Source organism: Pseudonaja textilis, chromosome 2 (assembly GCF_049901715.1).
Source record: "Pseudonaja textilis isolate UNSWEBS1 chromosome 2, rPseTex1.2, whole genome shotgun sequence".
NCBI lineage: Eukaryota > Metazoa > Chordata > Lepidosauria > Squamata > Elapidae > Pseudonaja > Pseudonaja textilis.
Window position 1 is genome coordinate 118,881,783 of NC_141991.1, and position 15,349 is coordinate 118,897,131.

General features: G+C 35.3%; 1 protein-coding gene across 8 annotated transcripts in view; it reads right to left on the bottom strand.

The window, feature by feature from the left end:
• CEP112 (centrosomal protein 112) overlaps positions 1-15,349 on the bottom strand; it is a 266,133-nt gene that overhangs the window by 116,858 nt on the left and 133,926 nt on the right. For 7 of the 8 annotated variants that reach the window (XM_087925056.1, XM_026711184.2, XM_087925054.1 and 4 more), the window contains one exon: positions 1,451-1,681. The exons of the other annotated variant lie outside the window; for it this stretch is intronic. In XM_087925056.1, the coding sequence (XP_087781182.1) occupies positions 1,451-1,681 (231 nt within the window). The remainder of the gene's footprint in view (positions 1-1,450; positions 1,682-15,349) is intronic. 8 annotated transcript variants of the gene reach the window in all.

The window sequence follows — 15,349 nt, forward strand, 5'->3', positions numbered from 1 at the left end:
ATTAAGAAGGGAACGACAAAGTTTTATGGCTGTAATATAAAAGGTAATGGGGGGGGAGGGAGAAACAGGAATAATTGATAAATGTATTACTTACAAATCCTTTAACAAGTAAGGCAGTTTAAATACATTTGATTCCAGTTCAGATGGTGGGAAAGCCCAGTCTCTAACTATATACTCATAGTTATAAACTTACTTGGTCCAAGTTCCTAATCTTAGTTTTATCAATTGCATGCTGGGAAACTGCACTCCATAAAAATGTCTTCATGTGTTTGATAAGTGTCCCTTCTGTCACATTACAAATTACATCACTATGCCAACTTTCAGAAGGGCATTTGGTCCTGTATTCAAGGCTTTGGAGGAGACCGTTTGCAATCAGTGCTGGGGCAAGAGTTAGACACCCACTCACTGGGTTGTAGCTCAATTTCCAATAAATTATGCTCTTTGAATTTTGGAGTGGCCTGAGTTACTGCTTTGGGCCCAAGTGACTCCTTTGGGAATGATTCTCATTACATTTGTTTGTTTATATAAATTTAAAGAATCCCTGACTCCAACTGATTCTGGGTACTTTACATAAGAAAAAAACAGAAGAATAAAACAGAGATGCAGATGATATACATCCAGAAAGCAACCTACAGGGTAGAATAAAATCAACAACCCTCTTGTCCTTGAGGCCTAAGAGAACAGCCAAGTTTTCCGTGTCTTTGGAAACATCATCAGGATAGGAGCCATATGGATCTCTGGGGAAGATTGCTCCAGAGAGCAGATGCAACAACAAGGAAGGCATGCCTCCAAAGTTCCAAGAGATGACATTATTTGAGGGGATATGAACTGCATCCATGCTATTAGATCTTATCAGAGAGGTAGAAACAACTGGAGATACAAGGTCCCACAAATAACCAGTCTCTATGCCATGTATAAATAATCAGGCCCTAAATATCCAGAAGCCAACTGGTGACTAGTGCAGCTCATATAGCAGTGGTATCACACAGCCATTCTGTGACATTAATGCCCATACTGCCACATTCTGGAGTTGGTATATTCTTGGATCAGGTGCTTCAGTTTGAGGAGTTGCAATGAAGTGCCTTAATGAATTGCCTCTCTCTTCCTCAATGACAATCAAAACGAAGCTGATCTCAAACAAGTACTTTCCTTCAGTGACAGCGACACATGTGCAGGTGTCCCAATTATCCAGATAAGTGAAGTGACATAGCTACTCTGTTGCTCTGAAGCAGAGTAGCTCTTTGTGTTATAGTTTTGATTTGAAAGCATGGTTTCCTAGAGGCTTCAATAAAGAACCCCTTCCACTACCTATACAGTGTTGGTTTATGTGCATTGTGCAGAATGAAGATAGTGTTGTTCACGCTTCTCAGACTTACAACACTGAGTTAGTTCCATATTAATTGTAATATCCCCGAATTGCAATATCTTAATCAGATATTTTTATTCTTACCTTTTCCAGCGCCATCTCCTTTTCTACAGCATTAGCCTTTTTCAGGTCTAGAATTATTTTTTCGGACTCAGCTTTCATTTTGTTCATGGCAGTCTCATGATCTCGAGCCACTCTTTGCTTTTCTTCTTCCCGAAGAAGACTAAGTTCTACCAATTGCTGTTTTCTTTGAGTATTCACCTGAATCAGTTCTTCCCTCAGGGTATGGATCTGGGCTTCCATGTCACAGATGATCTTTAAAACAACAATATCACCAATCAACAAAAACAAATACTTAATTTTTATACGCACACACACACACACACACATCCCAAAGTTTACATTGGTTAGAACAGAAAAGCTGCCATATCAAAAGTAGGAAAACGCTTTCTCAACTTATCGACAGATTACACTGAGCATTATAAGTAAGTTTATAAGTAAGAATTCATAGTGAAGTAGATCTTCCGAAAGGAGGAAGGATGGCACTGTGGTACAAATCAGCAGTCAGATGGTGAATTCTGGCCAGTGCAGCTTCTCCGAAAAAAGCAGAGATTGTGAGAATGCCCACTTGGAACCGGCACAGCAGAAACTGAGTTATTTGTGGTTGAGCAATTGGAAATTGAGGGATTTCAATCAAGCTCACTGTCATAATGCAACTTATATGGACAAAAGGTTGAAACAACCCACATTTCTTAAACATTTACAGTTACCACTAATTTACAGATAAGAGATTTTCTCACTGTAACATGAACCAGACTGTAATGCTGTTTGTAACTATGGAGATACTGACTAGAATGTTAATTAACAATGGAATGCCATTTGAGACAAAAATATGAAGGGCACAGGAAGACAAAGTAGAAAAAGTAATGACTCTTATTTTGTTAAAGACCTGGGTGTACTTCTCTCTGACAATTTATGTGGTAAAATTCATTGCAACATCATTGCTAAAAAAAGGCACTGAAAGTTGTGAATTTAATTCTATGAATATTTTTTTCTGGAAATATTATATTGCTCATTGAGCTTTCAAAACATACATTATGCCAATGCTAGAGTACTATTCAGCTGTCTGGAATCCTTTCTGCACATCGGACATGAATACAATCAAGTGAGTTCAGAAATATTTTACACGAAAAGTCTTGCATTCTTCTGTGCATAACAGAATATGCACAGAAGGCTTGAAATTATGCTACTAGGCTTGAAATTCTTGGTTTGGATAATTTAGAACTGTGACATTTGCAGTCGGACTTAGGTATTGCACACAAAATTATATATAGTAATGCTATATCTGTTAATGACTTTTTTAGCATTAATTGTAATGTAATGGATGCTTTAAACTTAATGTAAACCGCTCTAAACTCAATTATTTAAAAACTGATCATTAAAACAGAATTGTCAAAGTCTGGAATGTCTTGATTCAGTTGTCCCAGCCATTAACTTTCACAGTTTTAATTCAAATTTAACTTCTGTGTACTTCACTCCATATTTAAGAGGTCCCTAAGGGGATGTGTGTGAGTGCACTGGTGTACCTACTATCCCTGTCACATTTTGGTTTTCCTATTTTCTTTGTTTGAATTTATAATTTTTGTTTGACAAATGAAATAAATTTAAAAATAAATAAAATAAAGGGGGAAGTTTACCTTTTCTCCTTTTCGTATTTGACACCCTTTCATTTTTGGATTATAATATAATGGCAACCACTAGAAAAACAGCAAAAATAGTCAAAGGGAGGAGAGGATTGCTAGAGTAACTTGCGGAGAGAGGAATTATACTAGAACATGTTGAGACCCTGAGCAGTAAGTTAGCTGTATCACTGATATTAAATTGACAGCTTAAAAAAAATGGGTAAAAGACTTGTAAAGATGAAAGATGATAAGAAGATGGAAAGCTCTATAAAACAAGCCTGGAGATGTAAACTAATGAAAAGTGGAAACTTTCAAAAGTAAGTCAAACTTATAGACAGAGAGTTGGAAAAAGAACTAGATAATCTGGCTTTATTTGAATTAAGAGAGAAAGAATTTTGCTTTAGAGCAATTTCAGAGGATTGTTGTGAAGATATTAGAGAAAACTTCAGCAATTTGGGAGGAGGGGATCATATGAGGTAGAAATAGATAAGCTATATCAAATAAATACAATAAGAAATGTTACAAGAAATGTTCTAGCCATTTTGTCAAAAAGAAAAGGGATCAACTTTTGCAGTAGCATTTTAATATAAAACTGAAGATTGGGATTTATATATGTGTAAAATAGGAAAGACATAAAATACTGTATCCACAAAGCAGACAAGCACACATGTGTTATTAAGCAAATTAATAAATAATCAATTTTTATCTGTAAACAAATGATGCAAGTAGTAAAAGGATGTACATCCCACCAAACATTTGGGAATTAATATCAGCCATATCTATTGTATATTTCAAGATAAATATGTTCCTCTACATAGCATTTCCCGTTAGAATTACTTTTATTGAATCCTAGACTACCATGTTTCATTTAAATAAAAAACAAAATATGGCAGGCAGAAAATTATATAGTGTCTCAACAATTACATAAGTTTCAAGAAACTCTTTTCAGAGTAAAATATGTATGATATAGAACAGAGATAAAAGAAAACTGTGGATTTAGCTTAATATGGTTGTTGCTGTACCTTTTGAAATCAGGAAATGTGAATCAATTCCATCATATTTTTCAACATGATTTTCAGAAGTTGGAAGTTATAAAATATAATTATAAACAATTGCTTTTAAAATTTAGCTTAAATACAATTAATAGAAAGATTGTGTTGAAACTTCCATTTATATATCTTTCAACTTTTGAAACAAATTTAAGAAGTATCTTATTATAAAAGATTTTATGTTGCTGACAATACTCTATTCATTTAACATCCTGTAAGTTTAAAATTAAAAGATTGTAAGATACAAATTATGTTATTATTCAGATGTCTACTTAGCTAACTATTGTAAACTTCTTCAAAGTGCATCCTTAACAAAGATGGTATTCAGCAGGTTCTGACCAGTTCTGGAGAACCGGTAGTGGAAATTTTGAGTAGTTCGGAGAACCAATGGTAACCAATGGAGTGGGGTGGGAATGGAGATTTTGCAATATCCTTCCCCTGCCCCACCGAGCCACACCCACCAAGCCATGCCCACACCCACCAAGAACTGGTAGTAAAAAAAATTTGAATCCCACCACTGATCCTTAAGGTATAGGATTACTGTTTATATACGTTATACTGCATTGTACGGTATGCTACACATGAATATGAATCTGGGGAAATCCCTATATTTACATATATAAGAACTCTTCCATTTTATTACTCTTTTTTTTTAAAGAACAAGTTTTATTGATTTTTGAAGACAAACAAAATGTAACATATAAAAGTATAAAACCTACTTTCTAAGAATTACTTATAAATTTTAACAGGGCAAATAAAGCATTATTTTTTAAAACATAGTTCCACATTATCACATTTCCATTTACACATATATATCTTTTCCAAATTTCTCATTATTTCTCCCTTCACTTTTGTTCAATTATATGTCTTTCTATCAAAGTTTTAGTAATTCTCAATCAGTCATAAGCACACAAAATACATAACCTAAAGCAAAACATTAAAAAAAAACCCTCCTTGTCATTTATACATGTCCTTTCCCAATTTCTCTCCCTTTGGTTTCATTCCTCCAAGGTTTTATTAGTTTACAATCAAACATAACTAATCAACACACAAAACATAGAACATAGAACTTCTTTTGAAAAGTGGCTTAGCCCCCGGTTACATCTTTTTTAACAGACCTAAATCAAATTCATGCTCACATTATATACCCTTCATATCTTATTAACCATTTTCTATTTTCTATATAATTTCTCCCATCTTTTCACTCTCTTAATTATGTTTTATTTATTTCATCTTATTTCAAAATCATTATGCTTATATCTTTTGTCCGTTCTTTACCAATCATCTATTTATCTCTTCTCTTTAACAAAAAATTTCCCCTGTAATCACTTTTAAAGTATGACGCCTTCCCCTAAAGTAAAACTTAAAATAATACATAATTTCCATCCTGATTCTGCTAAGTACATTCTACATATTAAATCTTAAAATAAAAGAATAATAAACTTATAGTATAGTTAAATGTATAATTTCCATTCTAATTCTAATTCTGATAAGTACATTGTTTTAGAATAAGAAAATAAAATACTAAGGTTATAATAACATTAAGACAATAACAAATTAAACTATAACTAAGCATTAATCATTTTATACATTCTCCTTAATATTTTATTAAATATTAACATCTATCATTATTAAACATTAATATTTTATTAAATATTCCAATAAACTATTTCAAATGCAAATACTACAATACTATCTTATGCACTCTTGCAGAATCTTCTTTAATTATGCACTATCCATTATCCTTCATCTCTCTAAAAAAATTTCTTTTTGAAATCTTGTTCTAGCCCGTGGCTTTTTTTTCCTTTTTCCCTCCCTTTCTTCTCCAATCTGGTCTTTTTGCCCCCCAATCCTCCTAGCCTCCTCCTTTTTAACTTCCCCTCTCTGTTGTAATTCTCTTTTCAATTGCTTTCTAACATTGTACCTTCTTTTCACCCTATTTTTCATTTTCTTGGTTGTTTTATTAAATCTTAAATTCTCATTTTTCCTTCCTCTCTTCCCATTTTCTTTCTTAATCGAACTTTTTAGTCCATTAAAGATGGCTTCTTCCTTTTCTTCTTCTTCTTCTCCTTCCTCAAGTATTTGCTGGTACATAGAAACTGCCATTTCTAAAAAATGGAAGGCAGCTCCCAAGGAATACTTGCCATTTTGCTGTCTTTCTTTTAACTTTTCATATTCCATTTTTAGTTCATCAACAGATGGTGCCATTATAGGTTTTCAAAAACAACCCAGATGCTTTCAATCTTAAAGTAATTTCCAAATGTCAAAGTTATCAAACAATCCAAACAAACAAAAATTATTTCCTCTTCTTCTCTTTACAGTTTTTCCTCCAGGGGCAAAACCCCAAATGTATTTTAAAAGCCGTATTACAATTAATTGATGGTCTTGTAATCTTCAAGGCGTCTCCTCCAACAAAGTTTAAAAAAAATTTTTTTAGTCCTCTCCTTCCCACTTGTAACAAAGAGCTTATTTTTACCTTTAAAAAGCAGTTTTTTCTGTGTTCCTTTGCTTTCTCCGTAAGGAAGGGGAGTGAACTTTCCTTCAGCACTTTCGCCGATGTAACAAATTCTTTTGGAAACAAATGTATCAATCCAAAGTCAGGTTTCCAGGGTGTTTTAAAAGTAACTTAATGTCCCGGTTCAGCCAAGAAAACTTCTCCTTCTGGCTCTTCCTCCTGCGCAATCTTATCCGGTTGAAGATTTCTTTGTGGCTGCCATTACTGACAGCCGCTCCACCGCCTCAGGAAAAAGGAGTCTAGCCGGCTGGGGAAAGGGGGTGCGATATGCCCAGACCCCTGCCCGGATTTCCTCTGTCTTCAGGGCAGCGACAACCCCCAAATCCAGTTGGATCGGGGGTACCTCGGCGGCGAGCGCAGCAGGGACCCTCAGAGAAGTGGATTCCTGCCGCCGCTGAAGGCTTGCAACCGGAAGGACCCATTTTATTACTCTTTTATTCCACTCCAACTACACACCAGAATTAGCAAAGTATAAGTTAGATAAAATACTTGGCTTTAGAAATTAAGAATGAATGCTTAAAACAGATCCACAATTAATTCTATAGCTCTATTTTATTTTTTTCTCTTTCAAAGCTTAAATATGTTCAACCAATTTTGAAATTCTTGATAAATTAACGATTCTGCACTATGTTATCTAGTTTGGGTAATGAAAAGACTGCAAGAAAACAACCAAGCTTAGAGAGCACCATGAACCCCTCATTTCATCCCTGAGCTACAAATATTCTCTTCTATCAAATTAACAATTCTTTGAGCACTTTTAGGAGAGAAACATATGTTAGGGAAAGTTTTCCTGATTATATTGGTTAGTTAATGGAATAATGTCTGTAGTTAGTCATTTTGTTGCCAATATTAACTTTTCAAGTGAAAAAAATTCTTTATATAAATATTTTGATAATAGTTTGTGTTTTTAAAGGGTAGATTTTTTATTGTTCTATTTTTGTGACTCATTTTGTAAACAATTTTTTTGATTAAAGATTTCATGTTAGTATTTTAAAATGTTATGTGTGCATGTGTATATATTTGTGCGTGTGTATATATGTATACAATTTTTCTTTAATTAAAAACAACTTCCCTCTTAGAGATTCAATCAAACCTGAACAATTTTGAGGCCTACTTATTTCAGTGGGACAATGATGACTGATTAAGGCCTAAATATTCTGCATGGTATTGGTATTATGATCTTCTCCATGTTCAATTAGGATTTCATTAACTTAGCATTTGGCTTTCTACATTCTGTTTACAGAGCTAAGGAAATGTATACAGAAACATTTTAGAGAGGAATGCTATGTGTTGAAGGCCTCAGGCAGTATAAGCCTGTGAAGGAAACTCAAAGGACAAGTGAGCTATACAACAAGAACCAAAACAACAAAGATGCTATGCAAACCTTACTGAAGCCAACATTGAGTTTCTGGACAAATGCTGATTTGCAAAACTAGGCTGATTACCATAAAGAACAAGTAGTTCAGTTCCAAGAATATGGTACAACTAGATTGTAAGCAACAACAAAAAAATAATCTGTATGCAAACAGTGCAAACTTCATACCTGCAATACAAAAGATATTTTAGAAAGAGAGAAGCAAATCAGAAGCTTGTAAAACTCATAGCCCCTATTTCAGAGAGCAATAAGTATCCATTTTGGACATCAGTAGATTGGGCTGACCTTGAAGTTTCAGCTGCTGCACAAGATAGTAGTGTTACCTCTATCTCTTTTTCTGCATGTGATACCACTGCTTTCCGAGTTGCATCACCTACTACCGGTGCACTGGATGCAATTCAACATGCTGGTAGTCACCTTTAGAGCTCTTCATAGCTTGGGACTTGATTATTTATGGCACTGTGTCTCCCCAGTTGTTTCTACCCATCCCATTTGCCTGACAAAAGGGACGCCCTTTAGATCCTGCTGACTGGTGGGACTTAAGCAGGAAGTCTTTTTCTATTTTACTTATTAAACTTTTATGCTGCCCATCACCTATCACCAAAGTGACTCTGGGTAGCAATCTTTCTGGTTGTAGCACTTGCCCTCTGGAATATTATTCCTCTAGAGATTAGATTGGCTAGTTTCATATTGGCCCTCCATAAGACTTTGAAGACATGGCTGTTTGCTCGAAGCCAGGCAAAATGGGTGTGGGGTGGAGCCCATTTCTTGGTTGTGCTGAATGTTTGATTGTGAATTTATTCTCTCCCTCTCCCCTAACTGCTGTGGGCTTTATATTTTTTGTATATGCTTTTTTGTGGGTTTCAAAAAAAAATTTCCTACTGGTTCAGTGTGAGCATGCACTTTGCACGCACACGTTTGCAACCCACCTTCTGCTGCAAGTTCCGTGTGTAAAACAGCTGATGCACGGCAATCAGCTGTGCCGCACGAAGCAGCTGAGGTTGAAAAGCAGTAAATAAAGGTCAGTATAGAGCCAGGGCAGGTGAGAGGGCCCAGAAGCTGATCCTCGGAGCGAACTGGTTCGCTCACAGATGATCCTCGGAGCTACCAGTTTGGCTGAAGCAGGCCAACCCGGTAGAATATCACCACTGTTTTTGCTGTTTTTAATATTGTTAGCCACCCAGAGCCGTGTACATGAGATGGACAGCCATACAAATCTACTAACTAAATACATTTGTGTTAAACTGTATAATTGATACTTCTCTAGCCTAGTTTATCTTAAAACACTGGAGCTCCAAATTTACCAATTATTCACTTCCAAATTCTTCTATTAACCATTATTAGCCAAGAGTATCAATAGATAACTTTAGAAGTAGTTATTAATGGAATATGTCACTGCATTTGCACTTTTTTTCCATGAGCAAATTTGCTTAGTTGCTAATAGAGACAAACAGACTTGAAAATGTGCCGTTATTCTAAACAAGATCATGGGATACAGCAAATGGCTTTAAATCTCAACCAATAGTGTTTCTTGTCAGGGCTGCTGTTTCCACATTGTTTATATTATCAGGGAGAAAAAAATTAACTAATTTCTGTTGAAATAATAATTGAAAAATAATGTGTTAAGTGTACAAGCACAGAGCCCTTTTACATTTTCCTTATCTTGATCAGCAGAGCAAGATCAAAAGAAGTACATGCATATAGTCTGTGAAACATGGCTCAACGCATCTCTCCCTGACTCCATTACCACAGTAAGAGACTATCATGTTTACCGATCAGATCGTGAAATTCGTAGAGGAGGTGGTGTTGCTATCTTCTATAAAAAGTCCTTACATCTAAAAAATATCCAAGTTACCCAGGAGCTTGCTCTTCCTGAAACCATTATCTGTGAACTATCCTTAAATATCACAATTCGATTCTTACTATGTTACAGAGCACCTGATTATGACATCGAACATGTAAACAAGCTAAATACACTACTAACATGGGCAGCATCCTGCCCATACCCTTTATCTTTCTTGGTGATTTCAATCTGCCTCATATTGACTGGACCCTAAATGAATGTACAACTGAAACCATACATGCAACCTTTACAATGCTGTTACAAATCTGGGACTGGAACAACTAGTAACCAACAACACTAGACTAAACAACTGCCTCGATCTCATCTTCTGCAATAGTTTGAATTTAATTTACGGAATACAAACTAGAGAACCCTTTTCAGCAGTGACCACAATATGATTGACTTTTGTCTCAACATACGTCTACACAAAAACCACCACAATGATGTGATCCCCAATTATAATTTCAAAAAAGGCAACTATGATCTTATAAACAACGATCTCTCATCCCTTGATTGGCAATCTCTATTCACTGGATGCAATACTGTTGAAGACCATTACAACATATTTTTACTTGAAGTCAAAAGCGTCATCAAACTACATGTACCAACAACAACTTCCAAGACAAAACAAAAAAACAGACTGCCCATAACAATAAGGAAACTTCAATCCAAAAAGAGATCACTCTGGCGGAAAAACAAATCTGGTCACATTGCCAATTTCAAAAGCCGATACAAAAATTTATGCCACCAAATAAAGACCGAATGCACCAATTATCACATTAAACAAGAGGAAAACCTTCTAAGCACCAATTCCACCAGTGCTTTTTACAATTTTGTAAACAACAAACTAAAAGATTCAAGGTCCATCCCACCCCTGATAGGACCTAATGGTAAAGACTGCAACGACGACACCATTAAAGCCAACATCTTTAACACATTTTTGGCTCAGTATTTGTAAACAGCAATGGATCATGCCCAGTATTTCCTAGCCGAACCACAGATAACTACAATGATCTAATACATATCGATTTTACAGAAGACAATGTTGAAAAAGCACTACGCAATCTAAAACCATCTCTATCTATTGGACCGGATGGAATATGTGCCTATTTCTTAAAAAAGCTATCCACTGCCATAGCCAAACCTCTAAGCATAATCTTTGAAAAATCTTTCAGGACCAGTTCCTTGCCTAACCTATGGTCACAAGCCACAGTCATCCCCATCTTCAAAAAGGAGACCCTTGCCTAGTTGAAAATTACAGACCAATCTCCTTATGCTCGTCACCTGTAAAGTCATGGAATCAATTATTAACCAATCCATCATCCTCCACTTAGAGACAAACAACCTACTCTCCAATAAACAATTTGGTTTCAGAAAAAAACTATCCTGTAATCTGCAACTCTTACACTGCAAAAACATATGGACTACACAACTTGATCAGGGCAAAACAATAGATGCAATCTACATAGACTTCTGTAAAGCCTTTGATTCAGTGGTACATGACAAACTACTCCTAAAAATAAAATCCTATGGTATCTCTGGACAACTGCATAACTGGATAGAAGCATTCCTGTCAAACAGACAACAAATGGTCAAAATTGGGATCGTCCTATCAAATTCTGTACCTGTCAATAGTGGTGTCCCCAAGGCAGTGTTCTAGGACCAACTCTCTTCATACTCTACATAAATGACCTCTGTGATCATATTAAGAGCAACTGTGTTCTTTTCGCTGATGATGTAAAGCTGTTCAATACCAGACAATACTGCTACCCTTCAAAAAGATCTTGACTGTGTATCAGAATGGTCAAACAAATGGCAACTTCAAATCTCAACAAATAAATGCTCTGTCTTACATATTGGCAAAAAAATCCGAAAATAAAATACAAGCTGAATAGTCAAGATCTTGTTGATGATCCAAGCTCTGTAAAGGACCTTGGAATACTCACCTCTAATGATCTAAGTGCTAGAGCCCACTGCAACTACATAGCCAAAAAGGCATTAAGAGTTGTTAACCTAATCTTACGTAGCTTTTTCTCTGGTAATATCACACTACTAACTAGAGCATACAAAACATTTGCTAGACCAATACTCGAATACAGCTCATCAGTCTGGAACCCACATTACGTATCTGATATTAGCACAATTGAGAAAGTCCAGAAATATTTCACAAGAAGAGTTCTCCACTCCTCTACTCGTTGTAGAATACCTTATGCCACCAGACTTGAAATTCTAGAACTAGAAAACCTTGAATTACGCCGTCTTCGGTCTGATTTAAGCATGGTATATAAAATCATACATTGCAATGTCCTACCTGTCAATGAATACTTCAGCTTCAACCATAACAACACAAGAGCACACAACAGATACAAACTCAAGGTTAACCGCACCAAGCTTGATTGCAGGAAATACGACTTCAGCAACAGAGTGGTCAATGTCTGGAATACTCTACCTGACTCTATAGTTTCTTCGCCAAACCCCAAAAACTTTAACCTTAGACTGTCTACTATTGACCTCACCCCTTTCCTAAGAGGTCTGTAGGGGGCGTGCATAAGCGCACCAACGTGCCTACCGTCCCTGTCCTATTGTTTCTTTTATTTTTCTTTTTATTTTTCTTATATGTACCCATTTCATGTATTCATAACTATGTATACACTTATACTTATTATCTTGTAAACAATTGACAAATAAATAAATAAATTAAAAAAAATAGTAAAAATACATGTTTGTATATCATTACATTTATAGATTTTATTTGATGAATTGCAATAAATACATTGTTTGGAATGTGTGTCAGTTTGTTTGTTTGCTTTTTGATTTCTATGCCACCCATCTCACCAAGATGACTTCAGGCAACTCTTAATGACTTAGATTAGAATTACCTGAAAAGGCCCTTGTCTGAGTGTTAAATCAGAATAAAAGTATTCTGGAAGTCTGAGAGGAGTCAGCTAATTACTAGGACATAGATTCCCACTGGTAGGGTATCCCAGTGATGTAATCCTCTTCCCAAATTAATTTATCTGTTGCCTTTAATACAATTTATATGCTAAATGAAGACCTTTTAATTCTCAAGGCACTTTTGAGTTTAAGTAATTATAATATTATTATGAAATGCATGACTGCTAAGTGTTTTGTGGTTGTCTTTGAAGCTGTTCATTTAAAAAAAATATTTTATTGGATCCCTTCACAGGGAGATCCCAAACTTGTGGGTAACCAACATGGTTTTACTTCTGAGCTTTACCTAATTACCTATTCACTCTTCAGATGTTCTAAAATATTGTCCTCAAGACCTGTAATCAATAGAACACACTTGGGACTAGATAGGGAATTTTAAACTCAGATGCGAAATCAGTTAGATCTCATACTGGCTAAAGAAAGGAGTAATGAAAAGCAGAAACCTTGGAGATGGATGGATAGATGGATGAATTGGTGGAAAGATAAGACAAATACAGACAGGATTCACACATACACAATAGAAAGAGAATCACTGAACGGTAAAGTGGGTGGCATGTAAATTTAATAATTAGGTAGGTAGGTAAGTAGATAGATAGATAGATAGATAGATAGATAGATAGATAGACAGACAGACAGACAGACAGCTTTAGATGCATCTGTATGAAGTCTAAATATATCTGCTCATTGATGGTGCAAAGAGTGAACCCACTTCCACATAACAAGCTGAAGTATGTAATTACAGAGTAAGGGAAATATTTATTTATTTTTATTTATTAATTAAATATACTGCCTCCCATCTCTTATAAAGTAGCAAACGACATTTTTAAAGGGAAGGCTTCAGATAGCCTTATACTGTATGAAATTAAAACTCATACAAAGGCAGCTATAAACTAAATTTTATAAAAAATAGAATTCATTAGATTTGCCAGAAGTGACATTTAGTACTATGCATTGTTTTGTTATAAGTGTATGTTAAGAAAATAATATTCATCAAAATGAAAACAGCATTAAAATGTAATCTAGAGCAGTTTAGAAAAGAATGTTATATCTAAAAGAATCAGGTATTAATTAATCAATTATTCCTGCCTTCCCACTCCCTCATTTCCTCTGAATTTCAGGTTGTGAAATTGTTTGTACATTTACTGAACCAGCTTGGCTTTGACTAAATTCATCCCGCAATGACATGTATACTGAATACAAATCAGACAGCACAGCTTTAAATGTGTGTTGTAGTTCTCATTTCCAATTCAAGAACTGTACTATAATCATAAGCTTCTAGTGGATAAAAGAAAATCAGCACTCTGTATATTAGTTAATGCCACATTTGCAAATCCTAAGGAGATCTGTTTTTTTAAAAAAACTGTATCATTTCTTCTGAAAAATACAGAGAGAGAGAGAGAGACATACAGAGAGAGAGAGAGATACATGAATAGCTTTGTACTGCTCAACTGATAGAAGCAATGCCTGTGCTGGGATTAAACCTTTTCATCATAAAGCCTCATCTGATTTGGAGTCCAAGTCCATCAAACCTTTTCCCTTTAAAGTCCCGCCTTTGATTCAACATCAATTTATTCAAACCACAGCTGGGTGGCTGAAAACGAAAGGACAGCATCATTTAAACCCAACCATATTCTCAACTTAAAAGAAGGGGTATAATTAAAAAAACTGGCATAAAAGAATGGAAATGGGATAATATTTTTAATGGTAGTTGAAAAGCTGACAGATGTCAAAGTCTTTGAAGATGTCAGTACAGTGAGCAAGAAGTTACCATTAAATAGTTTGCCAGAGAGGTGAAGCTTTTTAATGACTGAAAAAGCCCTTCCAGACACGTCCTTCTGTTTTTAATTTGTCAGACTTTCTCTCTGTTTTCTGAACAATGACATATGACTATAATTGCATAGCAAAGATATTTTTATAGAATGTTAATGTACAACTTATTTTATACTCTTACACAGCTAGATAATATATATATACATATACACACACACATACACACACACACACACACACATATATATACACATATATATACACATATACATATACATATACATATACATATATGCATAGTATTTCATAAACTCCTTGGTTTTCTATAGAACAGGACAGCTGCCCTACATAAGAGGTACTACAGACAAAATCAGTAAGATACTACACAGGCATCACATCAAGACTGCCTTGAAAACAGACAGAAAAATAGCAGCCATCCTAAGAAATCCCAAAAATAAAAATGACCTGGAAAACCAAGGCATATATGAAGTACCCTGTGCATCATGCCCTGCCACATACATTGGACAGGCCAATAGAAGAATAAGTACCCGCCTGGATGAACACAAAAATGCAGTAAAAAAGCTGGAACACACTTCCTCACTAGTCCAACACATGAAAGCCACAGGTCATAGCATCGACTTCAATGGCACCAAAACCCGAGCCACTATAGAAAACCCCAGCCACAGAATTATCAGAGAAGCCATAGAGATTGAAAAAAGACCTGAAAGCATGAATAGAAGAGATGACTCCACCAGACTGTCAATTATTTGGAAGCCTGCACTCACAAACAAAAACAT